General features: G+C 37.4%; 1 protein-coding gene across 4 annotated transcripts in view; it reads right to left on the bottom strand.

Moving 5' to 3' along the window:
• Positions 1-674: 674 nt before the first annotated feature.
• Positions 675-17793, bottom strand: part of RAB27B (RAB27B, member RAS oncogene family) — a 462762-nt gene continuing 445643 nt past the window's right edge. For all 4 annotated transcript variants that reach the window (XM_069219601.1, XM_069219610.1, XM_069219615.1 and 1 more), the window contains one exon: positions 675-17411. In XM_069219601.1, coding sequence (XP_069075702.1) covers positions 17222-17411 — 190 coding nt within the window. In that variant the 3' untranslated portion in view covers positions 675-17221. The remainder of the gene's footprint in view (positions 17412-17793) is intronic.

The raw sequence follows: 17793 nt of genomic DNA, 5'->3' as shown, positions 1-17793 counted from the left end.
GAGTGACTTGAATATTTTGAGTTATGGTAGTTGCTAAATAAGCAGATTTTGAAAGCTTGATAAAAAACAATGCAAACGATTGAAAACTAGTTGGTGCATTTAAAACTATCTAAATAAACTAGAATGTAGGGCCATGCGTACAAACACCAAGGGAAGTATTATAACATATTATCAGTATTCGATATGATCAGTATTCAATATGATTTAGGACTAGAATTTAGTTGTCCGTGTTCTTCCTTCATATATTTTTGTCGTCAGTATTTCATATATTATTGTAATTCGACAGACTTTGGAGAGACTTCCTGGAGAGGTCATTTTTGTATGTATCTTGAGGGATTGAGCTCTAAGGTCCTTGAGCATTACTGTTATGCAAATAAAATTTGAAGAAAAAAGATAATAAGACTAGTCACACACCTTACCTAGGTCCTCAGAAGCTAAATAGAAGAGTCTCTAAATTTGCTAAAGCCATGTGCCAGGTGCTCAACAATAACAGAAAATCACAATGCCTCCCGATTATGTTACAATTACTAGGCAATAGGTCACATAACATTATTGTAAAAAAATGTAGAGAAAAATCTTCTATATATGTAGTGTTTTTTCTGATCTTTTCATATACATTTGAGGCATATTGAAACCTTAAAAGGCCATATTTTGGAAGAACAGACAACCAGAACTAAAAAAATGTTTTTCTTTTATTTGGAAAAGAACATTGCAGAAACTCAATCACATGATACATTCCTCGACCATATTATACAAACCCAGACACCAGTAAATCATTTGACAATATAGTTTTTGAAGCTACAAGTACTTTGCTACAACTCAATAGTAACATAGCATTGTTGTGCAGGCACCACACTCTATCAAAGATAAATACAGAATAAAGTACTGTGATCAGGAGGGTCAAGTGTCAAATCACATTCATTTAATTAAGCATAACATTTACAAATCTGTTGCGAAGACCAAACAAAATACACAGAAACATGCTCTGGAAAAACAGGCACATGGGGAAGATTTGTTTAAGATACATTAATGGACTTAGTATTATACTTTTTAAAATGTGTTTACAGAAACACAAGTGATACCTGTCTTCAGTAACAAAACGTATGTGGATGAGTATCATTGGCTGAAACATGCTGACTTCACTGCATGCTTCATGAAAATGTCTGATTTACAACCTTCGCTTTTAGGCATTGACAACATATGGCACATCACTGATGTGCTCACATAAAAATACATATATAGCTGAAGAGGTGTGCATGACTTTGCTATATTAAAACTGACACATGAAAATTATTTTTTTCAAATTACAACATGATTCACAATGCTAACTTTATGAACTTTAGAGTTGGTTTCTTAATTAAATGAGCTTGTTTAATTTATGAAGATAGGATATAGTATCGGAATAGAAAAATACACAAGCTTGCCTATGTTTCCTGTACAAATACAATGTACAAGTACAAATCCATTCACCCGCATTCTTAACATACTCACTAGGGTCAAAACAAAACCACAACCTATTTTAAAGCAATTCCTTTTACAAATGTGATTGCTATCACAATGTAGCTAATAAAATCTTTGCTCCAATTTCAAAATAATTCGATTTTAAGGGCACATACATATAGTATCAAACTATGACAGCACAAATAGAACAAGTACATTTTCTAAATGTACTTGCAGTCACTGCTTTCATAGACAAAAATATCTTAAATTACACAATTATTTTCTGTGGAAATACATCAATTTTGACATGAATTAAGATTCATTTGAAATATCTATTAGTAAATTATCAGCAGAAGGTTAAAGGCTTAGTACTTTGAAGTACTGATATATTCTAGGATAAAATATTTTATTTTCATCTTGGCTGAATGAAAAACCTCAGATATAGGGTATTTGGGAAAAAACACTGCTGCATAATAAGGCAATTGTGTCAAAATCTAGTTACTTGTGATTAAATTAGAATTTCTTGCAATAGGCTACAGTAGGAGGCAAGAGCTTCTTTGGAATGTATTTGAAGAAGTGGATTCTTTTGCAGGACACAACAAATAGAAGGGGCATACCATGTTAATAAAACAACACTCTCAAAAAAGAAAACTGATTGTGAGTGTCTTCCTCTCATTCAGATAATATTTTTTCCATTATGAAATTTTATAGAACACACATGGAACATCATTAAAAGAAATCTTGCTTACTTGTTTTTAAACATACTATATTACAAGTAACAAGCAATTACTTTGGTGTTTCTGTCTGAAAATATATTTTTTCTTGACCGATGTCAAAGGAGACCAAGGGTACTTCATACATGAAATTACAAATTTATTAAGAATTGTTTATGACTTGTAGTCTACGAATTTTGTAAATCATTTAAGATTATCCAATTAGTTGTTCCAAATCAGTAATGTACTATTTTCCCAAAGCAATAAGCATAACTTGTGCCTTTTGTAGCTGAGCCCCTTGAATCATGTAGCATCATTCACAAATTACAATCCTCACATTTTGAAACTATTTGTCATGCAATTAAATTATTCCTGTTCATCAAAAAGGGGTAAATATGGTTTGGGTCTGACTTGGAAGATCCATCATCGGTTTCAGTCTCTCCAAAGTCCATAATCTTGAGATTAAGATTCTCAGGCATCAGCTATTGTGTTTCGGAACCTATGCGATCATTGTTTCTAGCAGTTAGACATTTCCTAACCAAGAATCACAAGAATAATGATTCTACAATTAGAATGATAATGTATTCAGCTACTGAGAGCTAAGGACCACCAAAAAGATCAATAGAGAATAAACAATTAGCTGGCATCTTAAAATATTATGGAAAAAAACGATTTTTGTGGGTCAGACAATGCCTTATGTTACTGCTGACTGTATCCATTCGTAAGGCATGCAAAGATTTAGAGGCATATTAATGAGCAGTTAGAGCCATACTTGCACAACGCAACGTGCTACATGCATGGTGCAAACCACTAAGTCATATTTTTGAAGCCATGTAAAGCCACTTTGCATGGCTTTGAATAGCTTCAAAAATATGGAGTAAGGGTTTGTCTTACTCTGCGCAAGGAAAGAATTCTATGGGTGTTCCCACACAACTCCCATGGTTTTTGATGCATTTCCAGATTTGCCAATACTGGTAAACCTGGGACTGCACCAAAAATATGCCTCCCCTGCAGCGGCATAACGAGAAGCAAGATCTGTATTTCTCCTTGTTATTTCCTCTGTGTGTGCGGAATCCTGCAGCAGACACAAAGTATGCCTCTCATGATTGTTTTTGTGCAGGAAGGTGTCCATTCCTACACAAAAACAATACTGCATGCAATGCTGGCACCTTTGCACCATAATGCAAGGGTGCCAGAGTTGCTGCTAGACAGCCAATAGGGCGCCAGCACAGAGGGAAAGGGACAGAAATGTGCCTTATTGGATACATATGGCACATTCTTGCCCTTTACCTGTGATGGCATATTCCTGCCTTTTCCTTGTGACGCACTTGTTGCGCTGACCTTTGCAACAAAACCCATAAATATGGCCCTTAGTGTATACATTTGGAGGGCTTCAATGGGAAGCAGATAAAAGCATCATAAAACAGTAAGATGCTTATATTATTGGCAGTGTTCAGAAACAGGAAAACACCAATGGTGCAAGAAGCCATCCTGCTCCAGGACGAGTGAGGCAGAAATAGAAAAGGACCCCGTTTACAACAGAAGACTCTTGCATGCAGTGTCTACTACTCCACATTCACACTCTAACCCATTTATTTGTTGGTAAGTGCATGAAACAATGAAATTATATAGTTAAATGTACAATACAGCACCGGTAATTTTTTAAAGGAAATTTGTACACTCTAGTCTGTTAGGTTAATTTAGAATTTGATGTAATTAATAGTTAATGACTGAAAAATTAAGTGGCACCATTATAATTACTTTGGGCATACTTTTTAAATTGCGAAGTAACCCTTCTACCAAAGCTTCAAAATGGCAATCAGTGTGTTTATCTTTGCCCTTCATGCTAATTGGTTGTATCTATTAATTTCCAATATACTGACATGTTGATTCCCTAATCTTAGAGTAAACATGGTACATGTGTTTCTATTTCCTTTGGCGGAGTTACATATGTTCACATTAAGAACCTTTTACTCGTGTAGGCAGGGATCTTGATAAACAGAATGTTAACTGAAACCAATTTATTTCATTATTTCCTAAGAGATGGTGATTTGGTAGGTTTTTAAGTATCCTCCACAGTCACAAAACAAGAAGGTGGAGTTCAAATATTTTTCTGAATAAAAGATAAAAGAGTGGACCGAGACAGTAGAGAAAGAGGACACTATGTCAAAGTCAAAACCATTTACTTAAATAGCATGTTCTTACTAGGAGCGAGTTTGGGGGGGGTGGGGAGGGAAGGGTTAGAATCACCCAACATTCCTTCACAAAATACAAACCATGACTTCAGAAAGTAAGGGGGAAATAGAAGACCAGACTGCTGGTGTATGAGAGAATGTGGAAGAGTATTTTGATGATGAGTTTGGCATAGATACAAAATAGCAGGTGTACACCTACGGAGCTTGTTCACAAAAAGTCTAATAAAACTGTACATTTCATCCTACGACTATCATTTCAAATTTAAGGGAATGACAAATATCCATAGCAGTACCAATGGAGATCTACATAAATCCTGGTTTTCATTTCTTATCCTACTCAAATACAGGTGAAGGGTCAGCAGAAGCTAGCGTGGTGGATAATGCATTCGCGCTTTTACCACTTTTTTTTAACACCCTAAAAATTATTTTCAAAGTGGAGAAATCTCCAATTTGGTACCAAGTGTAGATGTAGAAACGGAGGGTGAAAACCCATTAAGAAATTTTGTGAATACCTATAGAGTGAAAACTTTGTATGTTTCTGGTCATTTCATTATGACCACCCTCATATCCCTTCCCTTGGAACAGTGACAGCCCTACAATGCACAAACATATGAGTGGGTAAAGGTTGAGACAATTGCAGAGTTTCCATAGTCACAAGATCCAACGGAGCATGTAAATACTCACAGATCTTAATACTGTGAACCATGACAAGCAGATGGCACTTTTTTGCACATTTAAACTGAATATTTGAACGCAGAAAAAAAACTGAACATGGTGCAAGAGCTCATCTAGCTTATCAAAAGTGTTCTTCATTACCATGGTCTGCCTCTTGGTAACAGCACATTACAATTAAGCCCATACTTATGTGAAAAACTGAGGGAAAAAATAAACAGGTAACATTGTGCCATTCAGCCAGATGGGGGACATATAAGGAAAGGGGAAAGTATTGACAATTGCAAGGACTGTTGAAGTATTGGAAAATAGGCGATGAAATAGATGAGCAAAGTGATGTAAGGCACTGGAATTGGAACCTGTGGATTCACTATCCCAAAAAGAATTTTGCAAACAGGAACAGCACGATAGAAAATGACCAAAACTACAGAAATTAAAGTGCTTGTAAATTGGTACTGCATGAGTTTGCATTGCATTACCTTTATGCATTGCATTACCTTTATGTGAAAAAACTATCATGTCTATTAAATGGACAGCATAAGAGTGGAGAGCAAAAACTTAAGTCTGCACAGGAAAGCAACTTTCAGCACTCTTTCCAAAGCAGCAACCATGTCTGTCTATATTCATGATCTATCTTACAGGAAGAAATGAAAATAGTTAATCTGCCGATTAAGTCTCTGATTTAGAGTTTGATGGAGACAGTGCTCCGTCGCAAAGGCGACTGAGTACCCTTTTGACAAAACTGAAGTTACACCCGTCTCATTTGGAGTCGGTGAAACTTAAGTATGCCAGCAATGGAGATTACTCTGTCTCCGCCACTGACATAACCTCAGACTGCCTGATGGAGTAAGGCCCATCATACATTTGGCCACTTACCCTATTTAGAATGGACAGACAAATGGACAGTTTTTACTTTCAAACACTTCTATCCAAATCATGGCGGTAAGTGAAAGTAAAACCATTTTAATGAAACCCAAGCCATGATAAAATAACTTTTTATTATTTTCAAAAACAAAATCCTGCTTTAGGATTTTTTGAAGATATAAAAAAATAAAATAAAGGAAGGATAATGAAAGTGTAGTAGGGCATCTTCACGTTGATGGAGCCGCACAGCACTTTTTCAATGCCTTGACAGAAACCACTGTGATGGCAGCATACATCTGTAAATTCAGAGCACAGTTACTCTGTCAAGGTGATGGAGTATTTCACTTATTAACCCTACTACATCTACATCTAATTCAGCCCCTCAAGTTAACTTTTGGCTCATTTTATGTGTGTGCGAACTAAAAGCACATTTTGTCAATATGCATGCCACATACAAACACTTATTTTATAATAGTTTTATCATGAGAGACAACGTCAAATATTTCAATTTAATTATTTTATTTGAATGACCATGCAGCACTATACTACAAAAACACTTTGAGCACTTGCAAAGAAGAGGTGACATAAGAATGCCACAGAATTAGAAGGCTTAAAAATTCAGATAAGTACTTAGAGATTAACGCTAAGGGACATGGCAGCAGGCTAGAAAAGCTAAGTAGGAAGTCTGCCAATGTGGCTGTTACATTGAGCATTTTATTGCAAGTTTCTTGGGTCTTATTTTGGGCGCAACAAGCTCATATGTTGGTTTCAAGTGAAGCTAGATATATGATATACCAAAAATCAATAGAGGTTATAGGTTCAGGGATAGGTAACTATGCTAAATAAAGCATTTGTTTAAGCAAATGTATATTTAAAGGAGAATATTCAGATGTTAATACCTTTTAGTATAACTTTAAAAAATAAAATAAATGTAAACTTTCCATTGATTTCTAATGCAGATGCATGTATACTAGCAGGGCATGTAAACACTCCAATCAGGGTCTCCCGCTAAAATGTTTTGCACACAATAGGAAAGCCAGTACTTGGACTTAAGCCATACATTACTCGATGAAATGATAACTATGCACCTTGCTATGCATAATACAACGAAAAGGGCATGGAGAAAAATGGTGTGTATTCTGCACGCAAATGACTAAGGAATACCTTTAAGACTCAAAACATTAAACGTGTAAATGTTACAATATTAAAAATAAATCCTGAATCAAGGATCTAGATTTTTTTCTATTTACTTTTAAGCTAAAATATCCTGAAACCACAGTTTATACGATTCTCACATTGGGTGCTACTGGGGGCCTAAGTCAGAAATAGCTCATCTTGAAATTATCATGAGCAATGTAACTTGTATAGTTACTTGTACATCTGATCCTCACACAGCCACTGATCCATCTAGAGTTCAGGATAACTTCCTCTGGCGGAGTCTAAAAGGTTTCCTCTAATATCTTCTAATCAACTCTCGGAAATCTGACTTTACTCTTACCGAGATGATGACATATGATTGGTAGACAGATGATTCAACCAGGTACTTTAAGTCTTTGTGGCCTTATTCCTTGAGAGAGGTTGGGGAGGCCACTACAATAAGGATTATTGTCCTCGGTGAGAACATTAAAACCACTGATCCCCATCTGTCATGGAAGGCTGACAAATAAAAATGGGTCTTTGGGTACTGAACGCTATGTAACGCTATGTTAGAGAGAGAGGAAATGCTTGGAATATCAAGTACCCCAATGCACAGTTTTACTTTGAGTATTATACTCTGTGGATCAGGAAAGATTATGGTGTCTTGACTCACATGCACAGTTTGCTACTTTGCCCTCGTCTGATAGTAGTGAACAGAAAGTTACTTTAGCCCATTTCCTTAAGGCCAAGGGAATAGGGCCTAGGGATATTCGTACATGGGACAACCCTTTCACTGAGTGCTTGACTAAGGATTCAAATTTTAAATGTGTTTGGGTGGCAAAGTTTACAAAACGTATTTGCAAGTATCTGCCTGAATATTTGCACTGAATCAGTTATAAACTCCATTTTGGGCTCTGTTCATCTTTCTATATGTTTTTAACTAAATATTCTACTTAATCAAAATGTGCATTTTTGTATGACCGATTGCTTTGTTTGTAACTTATGATGTTGTATATTGTTGCTGTATGTGGATTGTTCTATTCTGTACAGTTAAGATTTGTACAAATGTCTGCCTACTTAAGCTATTCTGTGAGACGACAGCACATTTTGGTTAAGAAATCCAGTCTGCCACCAGTGGTCAAACCTGTAATAGATTTTAGAGTCCAAGATTTGAACTCTGCATTTTTTTATTCAACCGGTAGTGTTCAAAATAACTTAATCAACCATCATGATCTAAGACAGTAACCCATTCTCACATTGGGAAGGAGCAAAGGATACTCAAAATGACCAGTATGCTCTTCAAATTTTAAAGGAGGTAAATTATTAGGGGACGAGTCTCATTGCAATAGATGAAACACTGTTAAAAAATGAAAAAGTGCAATGCATAGGCGAGTGTGCTTCCTCAATCTGTTGAAAAGATGTGCATTTACACAAAAAATGGCAGATAAGGGGGCATACTCTAGGCTTAAAACCAGTCGTGAAATCTTTGTAAAGTACTTCACTAACCTTCTCCAACCATTGCTAATTTGACACACACACACCAGCAACTTAATCATTTGCAGACACATATGACAAACTTTCAAGGCACCAGCAATAAGCTACAAATCAATAAGAGAGGCATATTGTTTAGTTAGGCAAATCTTTAGTGTGTTCCAAATTTGCAGCACTGTTGTAGATTTTGGACTGCCTAAGGGAAGAAGACTGAAAAGTAAACCTCAGACCACATATCTACTTGAACCACAATTTGGGAAAAACCAAAAGGCAGTGATTGACCTGAAATGAAAAATGTTATGTTTTCTCATATGTACTATCGGGCTCCCATAGTGACATATACACGAGGCACAGGGTTTTCAAAAATCACCCTTTAATTGAATTGTAGTGGACGTAACGATATCCGTTAAAGAAACTGAGTTTCACATTTAAAATACATAAACAAGGCGTGCTGTCCTACTCTACATGCTTGAAGTCTTTGCAACTGCTTATGCCTGGAGGTAGAGGTTAACAACACTGGGGAGTTAAAAGTGGAATTTATGAATGTTCTCCCTGCCCTATGGTAATAGAAGGAAACACTTAAGTTGACTTAGTATTTGGCAGGTGACTGAGGTGATTGCATGTCTGGTGTTTCTAGGTCTTGAAACTCCGGATTACATCAAAAACACTTTAAAAGTGTCCTATAGTGGATTTATAGCACTTCACACTTACGGGCACAGGTAGCAAGGCATTCACAAGTCCTAGGTCTATTGCGATCCATCTGCATGATATATTGCAGATTTAAGAATGTATTGTTAAGCTAAATATAGATTGCAAAGCACAGAATATTCAGGTATGTCATCAGAACCCTAATATTGAATGGAATACCTAAAACACAAAAAACGGAACGTCTGCACTGTAGTTCCAAACACCACATTCCATATGTACAGGTTTCTCAAACCTGGAGGCGCACATGCATTTTCACAGTGAGATAAATGTGAACTCTCAACAGTGCAGTCTTAATAGAGTTTCTGAAAGTCAACTCTTCTTCTAGATTTAGTGAATTATTTGATTCATACACGTGCAGCAGTTTAAGAGAAAAAAATGGCCTCCTCCTCTGGGGCACTTTATCTTTTGGATTCGGACTTAAAATGTGTGCCACTGGAGCACAGCTGTCTTGAGGTATACTACAATCACAATTATGTTTTTTTAGATGCTATGAAAGGTTCTCATACACAATCTTGCAAACTAGTGCTGGGGATTTTTAATGACATTCAAAGTGTCTTTGTAAGCTAGTGTAAAGTAGGTAGAATATATTTCACATGTGTTGTAAATGGAATCATAGCTACACTGCTGGCTACCACATTTTCAATTACATTTAGACTTTGCATTTGATAGGAGGCAAAGCCAGATGGGTGTGCATTTCTACATAATTAAGATTAGGGAGAGAACACTCAAATATTTCATTGAAATTTGGGAGGAGATTCTACACAAGTCAAATATTTTGTGCAATGTATGAAGGAGGGGAGGTGAATATTTATGGATCAAAATATGTATCCCCTGAAGAAATAAAGAACAGAAAATTAATATATTGGTGTCACTACTGAGAAGCTATTGATACTCTTGATTCATCTACACAAACATTTACAAAACAAATGCTGAAAGATAATTTGTGCACAGCAGTATTGATTTTGTTCACAAAGAAATGACTGCATAATAATTGCATAATTGTTTCTTGAAGTAATGTATGAAGTATATTCAGGTGCTCTGGCACTAGCAGTCAAATGCAACTGAGGCAACATTACACAATTAAGATCGGTTTGCAAGGAATTCAAGAACAGAAGATGATTGTTCATAGTGTAAATTTGCAATGGAAGAGAGTTCCAGATTGTGCACGTTTGTTATGGAAAAAAAAGAGTAGCTTCAATTTAAAGTTCTTTTATTTTGGGGACAGTGTACAAGAAGCTGTAGAATGGAAGAAAAACATCAGATACTGGTCTTTCTCCTGCAGCCTATAATGTTTAATGAGACATGCAGAAGTCTAAAGGATGCTTACTTTCCAATGGGTCATTACTGCATTTTTTTTCCTAATAGGGGTAAGTCTGATTTCAAACATTTATAGGATTCTCGCAGCACAATTTTGACCTGTTTGAAGATGGTGCATGAGGTACTTAGTGAGCGAAAAAAAGGTAATTGCAATAATCATGTTTTGAACCAAACAATTGAATGCATGAAAGAAATATAAGCCTTTTGACAAATAGCACAATACAGTACAAAGACATTCTGTAATACGATTTGAATAGGTGAGCGAGTTATAAAAATTCTAAAGTTATGGGCCAATATCAGTAATGATGGTCAAGTTCCCAACTCATTTAGCCACTAACCTACTCTTTAATTAGCAAAGTTATGACCAAAGAGAATGTTTTTCCTTGCAAGATTGGTATGGCTTATACAACATACAACATCTATCATACAGTTTTGGAAATAGCTCATACGAGTTTCTTAATTTTCATCTAGTTGTGGCACAATGTGTGTCTAAGTGGCTTAGCTTCTAAAATCATAGCCTGAATACATTTTCGCTAAAGGTAACACAAATGCTAAAAAATGTAGGGCTCAATGAAAAATCACTCGGGAACTCCACACGTAACTGCTAGATCTGAAGGCATAAACTGTTCTAGTTTCATAGCTTGCCTGCATTTAGGGAGAAAAGAGATAAGCCAACTTATGGCTTTGCCTCCAATACTGATCTATGTCAGTCTATTCAACATTATAGGTTGGCACACAGCATTGAAGGCATCAAAGTGGCCCAAAAGAATGAAGGCTGCCAAGCTACTATTATCACAAAGATCACGTAAAGATAATTTTGTACTGAGGTTAGCACGGCCTCAGTGCTATGGGATATTCTGTATCTAGATTGACCTACATAAAGCCCCTTAACAGTTCTAATATAGGCTGATGGTTGTGAGCTGACATTTTTTCAGCAATTTTTTTTTTACAAAAGGGAGCACTGAAAAAGGTCAATAATTGTTTTAATGGTTGGATTGGCCCATGGCTTCTTTACAAGTGGTGTAATCATTGAACGCGCTCAAGTGCTAGACACAGTCTTGGAAAAGAACTTAAAATTGTTTGCTACTTTAGGAGAAATGATGGATTGCAGGACGAGGATCAAGTGGTGATCCTAATTGAACTGAATGATCAATTTAAATATTGATTGGTGTTATTACCAATTAGTCTGGGCAGTACAGCAAAATCAAAAAGCTTAAGGCAAGCATGTCCTTTCTTTTCCTCAATCTGAATCAATGTAGAGGCCGAATCCACAGATATTACATTAAAATCCTGGAAGTTCAGATCATAGAAAACTTCCAGCTTAACAGTATCTAGTTTAAAGCCAACTTCAAAAGAATTCTGAGTGGTTGTTTTGTGGTTAGAAAAGGAGCTAGATTATCTCATAGAGTTTGAGACACTGAAATACTCAAGATAGAAGCCTTAGATAATTTAAAAATATACACAATTCTCGTGTTGCATTCTGAGACATTATTCCAGAAGCATATTGTGGACAGTGAGCTTTCTTTATATTTGCCTTATATTTTTTCAGTATACAAAAAAGTGATGGATGGAATTCTTGAATTAATCTCAGCGACTGGTAATTACTCAGGCCTCATCCCAATCCGTTGTTAGCTTGCACACCACATCACCTCAGTTTGGACCCAGCTATATGCAAATCAGTCTCGACCCTGCTCCAATTGGAACAGTCGAGCCCGAACTGCCAAACCAGGCTCTCCTGGTCTTATATTTTAAGTCAGAGGAATAGCTTGAATTTGCTTTTAAGGAGAAGGTAGACACGAATTGCACTCTAATGATTGGCACAGTCCTTTTTGTAACATAACAGGGTACAATGGAGCTCCTGGGAAAGTACAGTGAAACACTGATGTAGTAATGGAAGCAATAGTATCCTGGGCGTTACTAACTCAAATGTTAAGCGACTTCATTCATTTGAGCATCAGGGCCCAGGTCTAAACTCTGGCTGTTTATTTTATGAGTTAAATGAATTGTTACTATTTACTTTACAAAAGCAGTATTTATGCCAGAGTTGGGACAGATTTATGCAAATCATTTGACGCAAGGTTAGTGATAAATATAATAGCAGAAATTATCAAGCCAGGGAATAAGAAGACATATGATCTGATAAGTAATTAGAAGAAGAAAACACCAAATCAATACAATGATCACCGACAAGACAGACGCCAGTCTCCAACTGTGTTAATCCCAGAAAATTCCAAACATCCAACAGATGTTTGTTGTTGTGAAAGATTGACAACTGGACCAAAGAAACTTAAAAACACAACAATCTAAAATTAACGAAGAACAACTGCTGCATGCATAAGTAGCATGCACACATTTAATAAAAAATAAAAATAAAACTTTCCAGAAGCCAAGTCGCTGGATGTTTGTGTACCACTCTCTATGGAGCATGCTGCCAATTTATTAGAAATGTAACCCCCTTTGCTGCATGATACAGAAAGTGAAAAACTGACTTGCACCTCTAATTATGAAATCAATAATGATTATAACACGTACTATGTTTTAACAGTAAGGCATGTCAGCCACCACTTGATTGGCTCATCCAGCCCAGGTGATTGTCAGTCTTCAGCCAAGTTTCAGCTACGAGGTGTTAACTTTGTCCCTAAATACCTCTGCTACTTAAAAATCTTGTGAGATCTATCTGACAGCCTAATCATAAATGGGACCCACAGCCTGCAAATCTGCCCTTAGCAGATTTACAACTCAGTTGAACAGGGAAAACTGAAACCAATGTTTTAATCCATTGTCCTACCAATACAAATTTTGAACATTATTGCCAATGGAAACGTGCAGTAGAAAGGAGAAGCCACTCAAACTATATTTCATTGCAAGAGATAAAGCAAAAGAGATTGAAAAGAGACATTTGCTATTTCTGAATTTTTAAATATATCCTGATGGGTTCATGCCACATGGAAATACAGAACATATGGCATTCGGTTGCTGATACATTGAACTAGATTACTGGCTTCACTGTTATTCAAAGAGAGCATGAAGCAAAGAATGCATGCATCAGAAATGGCCTGACATTGTACAACATAACCACCTATAGAATCCTCATTTAATCTCTGCAGCAAATATACAAAAATAACCCTTGAAGTGGTGTGACAGAAAAAGTAATCCATGCATACAACCTGACTGCCCAATGTAAAACTCACAGAATGCTGCAATCATGTCACGAAACAAGCTTTCCCATACGGAGACTATGATATACTTGTAGACTTTCTTCCAATGAGCAGTGGTGTCATGAAACTTGACGGGGGCCACCCCCATGCAGGGCCGGCCTTAGCGCTGGTGGTGCCTGGTGCGACAGTCTTGTGCCCCCCATGGCCTCTTTCTTCACAAATTCCCTCACTACCACTCTCCAACAGTGCCCCTCACCTCTCCATAGCCCCTCTCCAACACACATTTTGTTACCCCTTTTCAAAGCTCTACTTATAGTTCACGCCCAGTTTTGTGATCTGCATGGTACATGTTATTTGCAGCAGGTACATTATTCCTCCGCACTACTTAATGATGAGTAAAAACTCCCACTTGACTAAATTCGGATTCCTCACCGGCAGTACCATTAATCACCAGTCATCTTGACATTTTTTTTTGTTGCCTGCACAAGTTCAGTGTTCTAAACCCACAAGTTACTTTTAAACACAGTGCCCACACCAAAATCGAGGCACTGGCTGCACCGCCCTAAAACTGCCCTTGCCCCACGCTCCGGACCCAGTCAGGAGCTCTCAGGCCAGGAGCCTGTGCACAGTGCAGGCCACCCCGCAGGGGTTGCGGGGGTTATTGTTACACCACTGCCAATGAGGACATTTGTGAGACACTTGAAGCTTCTATGCCAATCAAGCCTATCCTGAAAGCATATATTGAACCACTGAACTGATTTCCTGCACTCTCCTCAGTAAAGCAATAGCAAAATATAAGTCTCCATAAGACCACATTTCAAACAAGAGCACAAGAAAGTACTGCCATTTTCGATCCTGTCGAACGTTACAGCAAATCGGCACAATCACACATTATTTAACTAAAAATTATGGGATGTAAAAGGGCTTGTATCTAAAACAGTTAATTTTGTTCATCGGTAGCAGTACCCAATCATTTATTTCTATGTTTTTGCACCCCCTAAGCTCTGCAATTGTAACCCCTGTGCAATGACCATGCACTGTCGTGGGATATCAGTGAGATAATGCTGTATTCCATGAATCCAGTGTTCCTTCTACAATAAACAATCGTCAATTAAATTCACACAGACAAGCTGATAAGATTGCATAGAAATGGAGAAAAAAAAAAAGACTACGAGATACATATATATTGAAAAATCCTACGCATACCTTGAATGTATGTTTGGTCTGAGAACCGCATATTAAATAAAATACAAAAATATAGAAATACCAAAGAATATATTTGTAAGTTTGAAAACTCATATGGTGTTAGCACTGCAATAAACAAACGCTTGTTCACATTAAATATCATGATGGTCGTTGATATAAAAATAGCAACTTCAGGAATCACTCAGAGGACCGATAATGTCTTCGCAAATAGCAGCGTGTGTAGAAAACAGTCACATCCCATTGAGGAATGACATTTCTGGATTGTTGGACATTAACTCTATTCTGCCTCATTACAACTTCTAAAATCTATCACGAAGTCCAGTGTGAAGAAGTGGAACAAAGAAAACGAAGCCTGCACAACGCTTAGACAATACTTTACACTACAGCCCGATGCTGTAGTGTGGTTTTAGCATAACAGTTTAATGTGCACACTCTTTAAATCAAAATACGTTTATTTTTCCATATAGAATTGCTACAAAAACTGTCGGTTTCTTACAAATCGTACCGATGAGCCACCACATGCCAGAAACTAAGCCATGAAATCCAGAACGTTTGCACCCGTTACCTGATTATGGTTAACATTATTGTGCAAGGGAAACTTTGCTACGTATTTTAACATTGAAATGTAATGTCATTAGAATTTAATGTCACTGACAGATCTGAAAACAAATTTAAGAGAGAGCATAAATGTAATTAAATGAAATGAGCACTTCCAAGTCCCCAAATGTCAAAATAATACTTGGTTCTTGCTAAATTTAGGATTTTGGTGCAACCAATCTGGAAACAAACCCCGAACCGCATCTGTAAGGGACGAGCAAGATGCAATACCCAGAGAGCCCACGGTACAGTGCAGGTCAATCCTTGGCAGCATGCAGTGGAATGTACAGCACCGCATCTTTTTAACTTTATATGTACATTACTTAAGGAACCTTGAATGGTACGCGGTATTCTGTTAAGGAGGACGAAGTGCTTTTCTGCTATATGCGGAACGACCAAACGTGGACAGAAGGTGATCAACACTTCCCCATTCGAGCCATTACTTTTAACTGTGCAAATGGAAACATAGCCTTAAACAGGAAGTATATGAAGCAAGAAAGACTGTAATGTGTTACTAAACAAAATTCATCAAATAAGTAACAGTCTAGATCCTGTCTCACTTAAAGTTGTTGGGAACGAACATCCAGTCTCTCAAAAGTCACTTGAAATTGTAATTTACATACCAACGTTAAGAAACAAAATGAGCAATGCACAGGAATTCTGTCTGAAATGTTGCATACATGCGTCTCATTCAAAGAGCAGAAAGGTGTGCCAGTAGGAAGTAGTACACACAGATCTGTAACAAGTAGCCTTCATAGCGGAGTGTCCCAAGGAAGGGCACTTGTTAATGTGGGAAATCCCTGCCTGTAAGGGTGAGGGTCTATGAGATGTGAGTAGTTGGCACGCAAGTGTTTGTCCGACTCAAATGAACGACTGCCATCTCGCAAGCATCTGGGCAACGTGGCTCCATTATCCTGTGGGACTCCTGGGCCCTAGCATCAAGAAACTTTGAGAAATGAAATCTGATCAAGGTCTGCTTCTTCGTCAAAGGCCAAGTGGGCCAACCTATGGCAAAGACTAGGATATCCGGCACACACAAAAAATTGTATTTCAGTATCTATTCCCCACACCTCAAATACGTATATTTTAATTTGGCAAAACTGGAACTTCATTTGCACCTTAAATGATGTGTTTAGTATCCAGTGTGTTTGGTAACACTTTGTAAGCACTGGTCGATGAACCCTTTCAGTAATCACTATGGCAACCAAAGCAAATGCATGGAATGTTTCCCTGATATCATACAAAATGTAAAGCACCGTACTAAACAGTGGTGGTGAGTTACCCAGGACAGATTCATAGCTTGGTCCTGCTTCGCACACGTAGGTCATTCGATAAAAACAGTTACTGCTAGCATAACCACAACAGGTGATGCATTGTAAATCAAAACTACAAATAAACACAATTATATTCTTTTTTGCATTTCCATCTTACTCTTGCGCACACCACCGTTTTATTAAATAAGGTTTCTAATTACCTACATGTCATATCCAATATGTAACTAGGCAAGAACCCCTCCCTCCCTCTAACTCCCCTGCGGGGTTTGGCCCATGTTGGGAAACTTGATTCCAGCACAACTCTTCACGGAGGGCACTGAAAAAAACATCTTTCCAAATTAAATCAACTCTATGAAATGCTGTAGCGAGTTCTGCGCGAGGCCCATCACGGCTGCCATTTTGTCATTTGTGGTAACATCTTTATCCGATTGGCACAATTTCAGGGGTGCTTAGCATGCACATTTCTTCTCATCCGCTTTCACTGGATCGAGTTTACCAGACGTCCCTCCATTCACTGCTTCAGGTACTTGGGTTTTGTCAACACATTGTTCCATCCGCTTCATGATTAAGTCCAGGAGCGTTTCCACAGCCTTTTCTACATTTCGTCCTGTAGCAGCGCTCGTTTCAAAGTACGGAATGCTATTATGAAATGAACGAAAAAAGCATTAAAGCTCTGCAGGGAATGAACACCATCAATATCTATGCTATATCAATTTCTTTACCTATTTGTAACAGAACATCCCAAGAAAAGCATATAAGATTCACTCCATACGAAGTTTTGGTATTTACATTATTGTACAAGCAGGTCCACAAATAGCTACAGTGAGTTTTCTTTCATTAGTGTTCGCCAGCATTGGACATCCTCAGAAAAGTGATAAATGCACTTGTGAATGTTTTTGTACGTAAAAAATGTTTTTGGGAAGTTTTTGCCTGTAGTGGAATGCTGAAAACACCTACCTATAAACGATTTTAAAACACTGCTATCAGAAGTAAGTTATTAATTTACCAAAGGGACCCCCTT

The sequence above is a fragment of the Pleurodeles waltl genome, chromosome 1_1, assembly GCF_031143425.1.
Source record: "Pleurodeles waltl isolate 20211129_DDA chromosome 1_1, aPleWal1.hap1.20221129, whole genome shotgun sequence".
In the NCBI taxonomy this organism is placed as follows: Eukaryota; Metazoa; Chordata; class Amphibia; order Caudata; family Salamandridae; genus Pleurodeles; species Pleurodeles waltl.
Note: the sequence above shows the minus strand (reverse complement) of the source record. Positions and strands in the feature narration are given on the sequence as shown.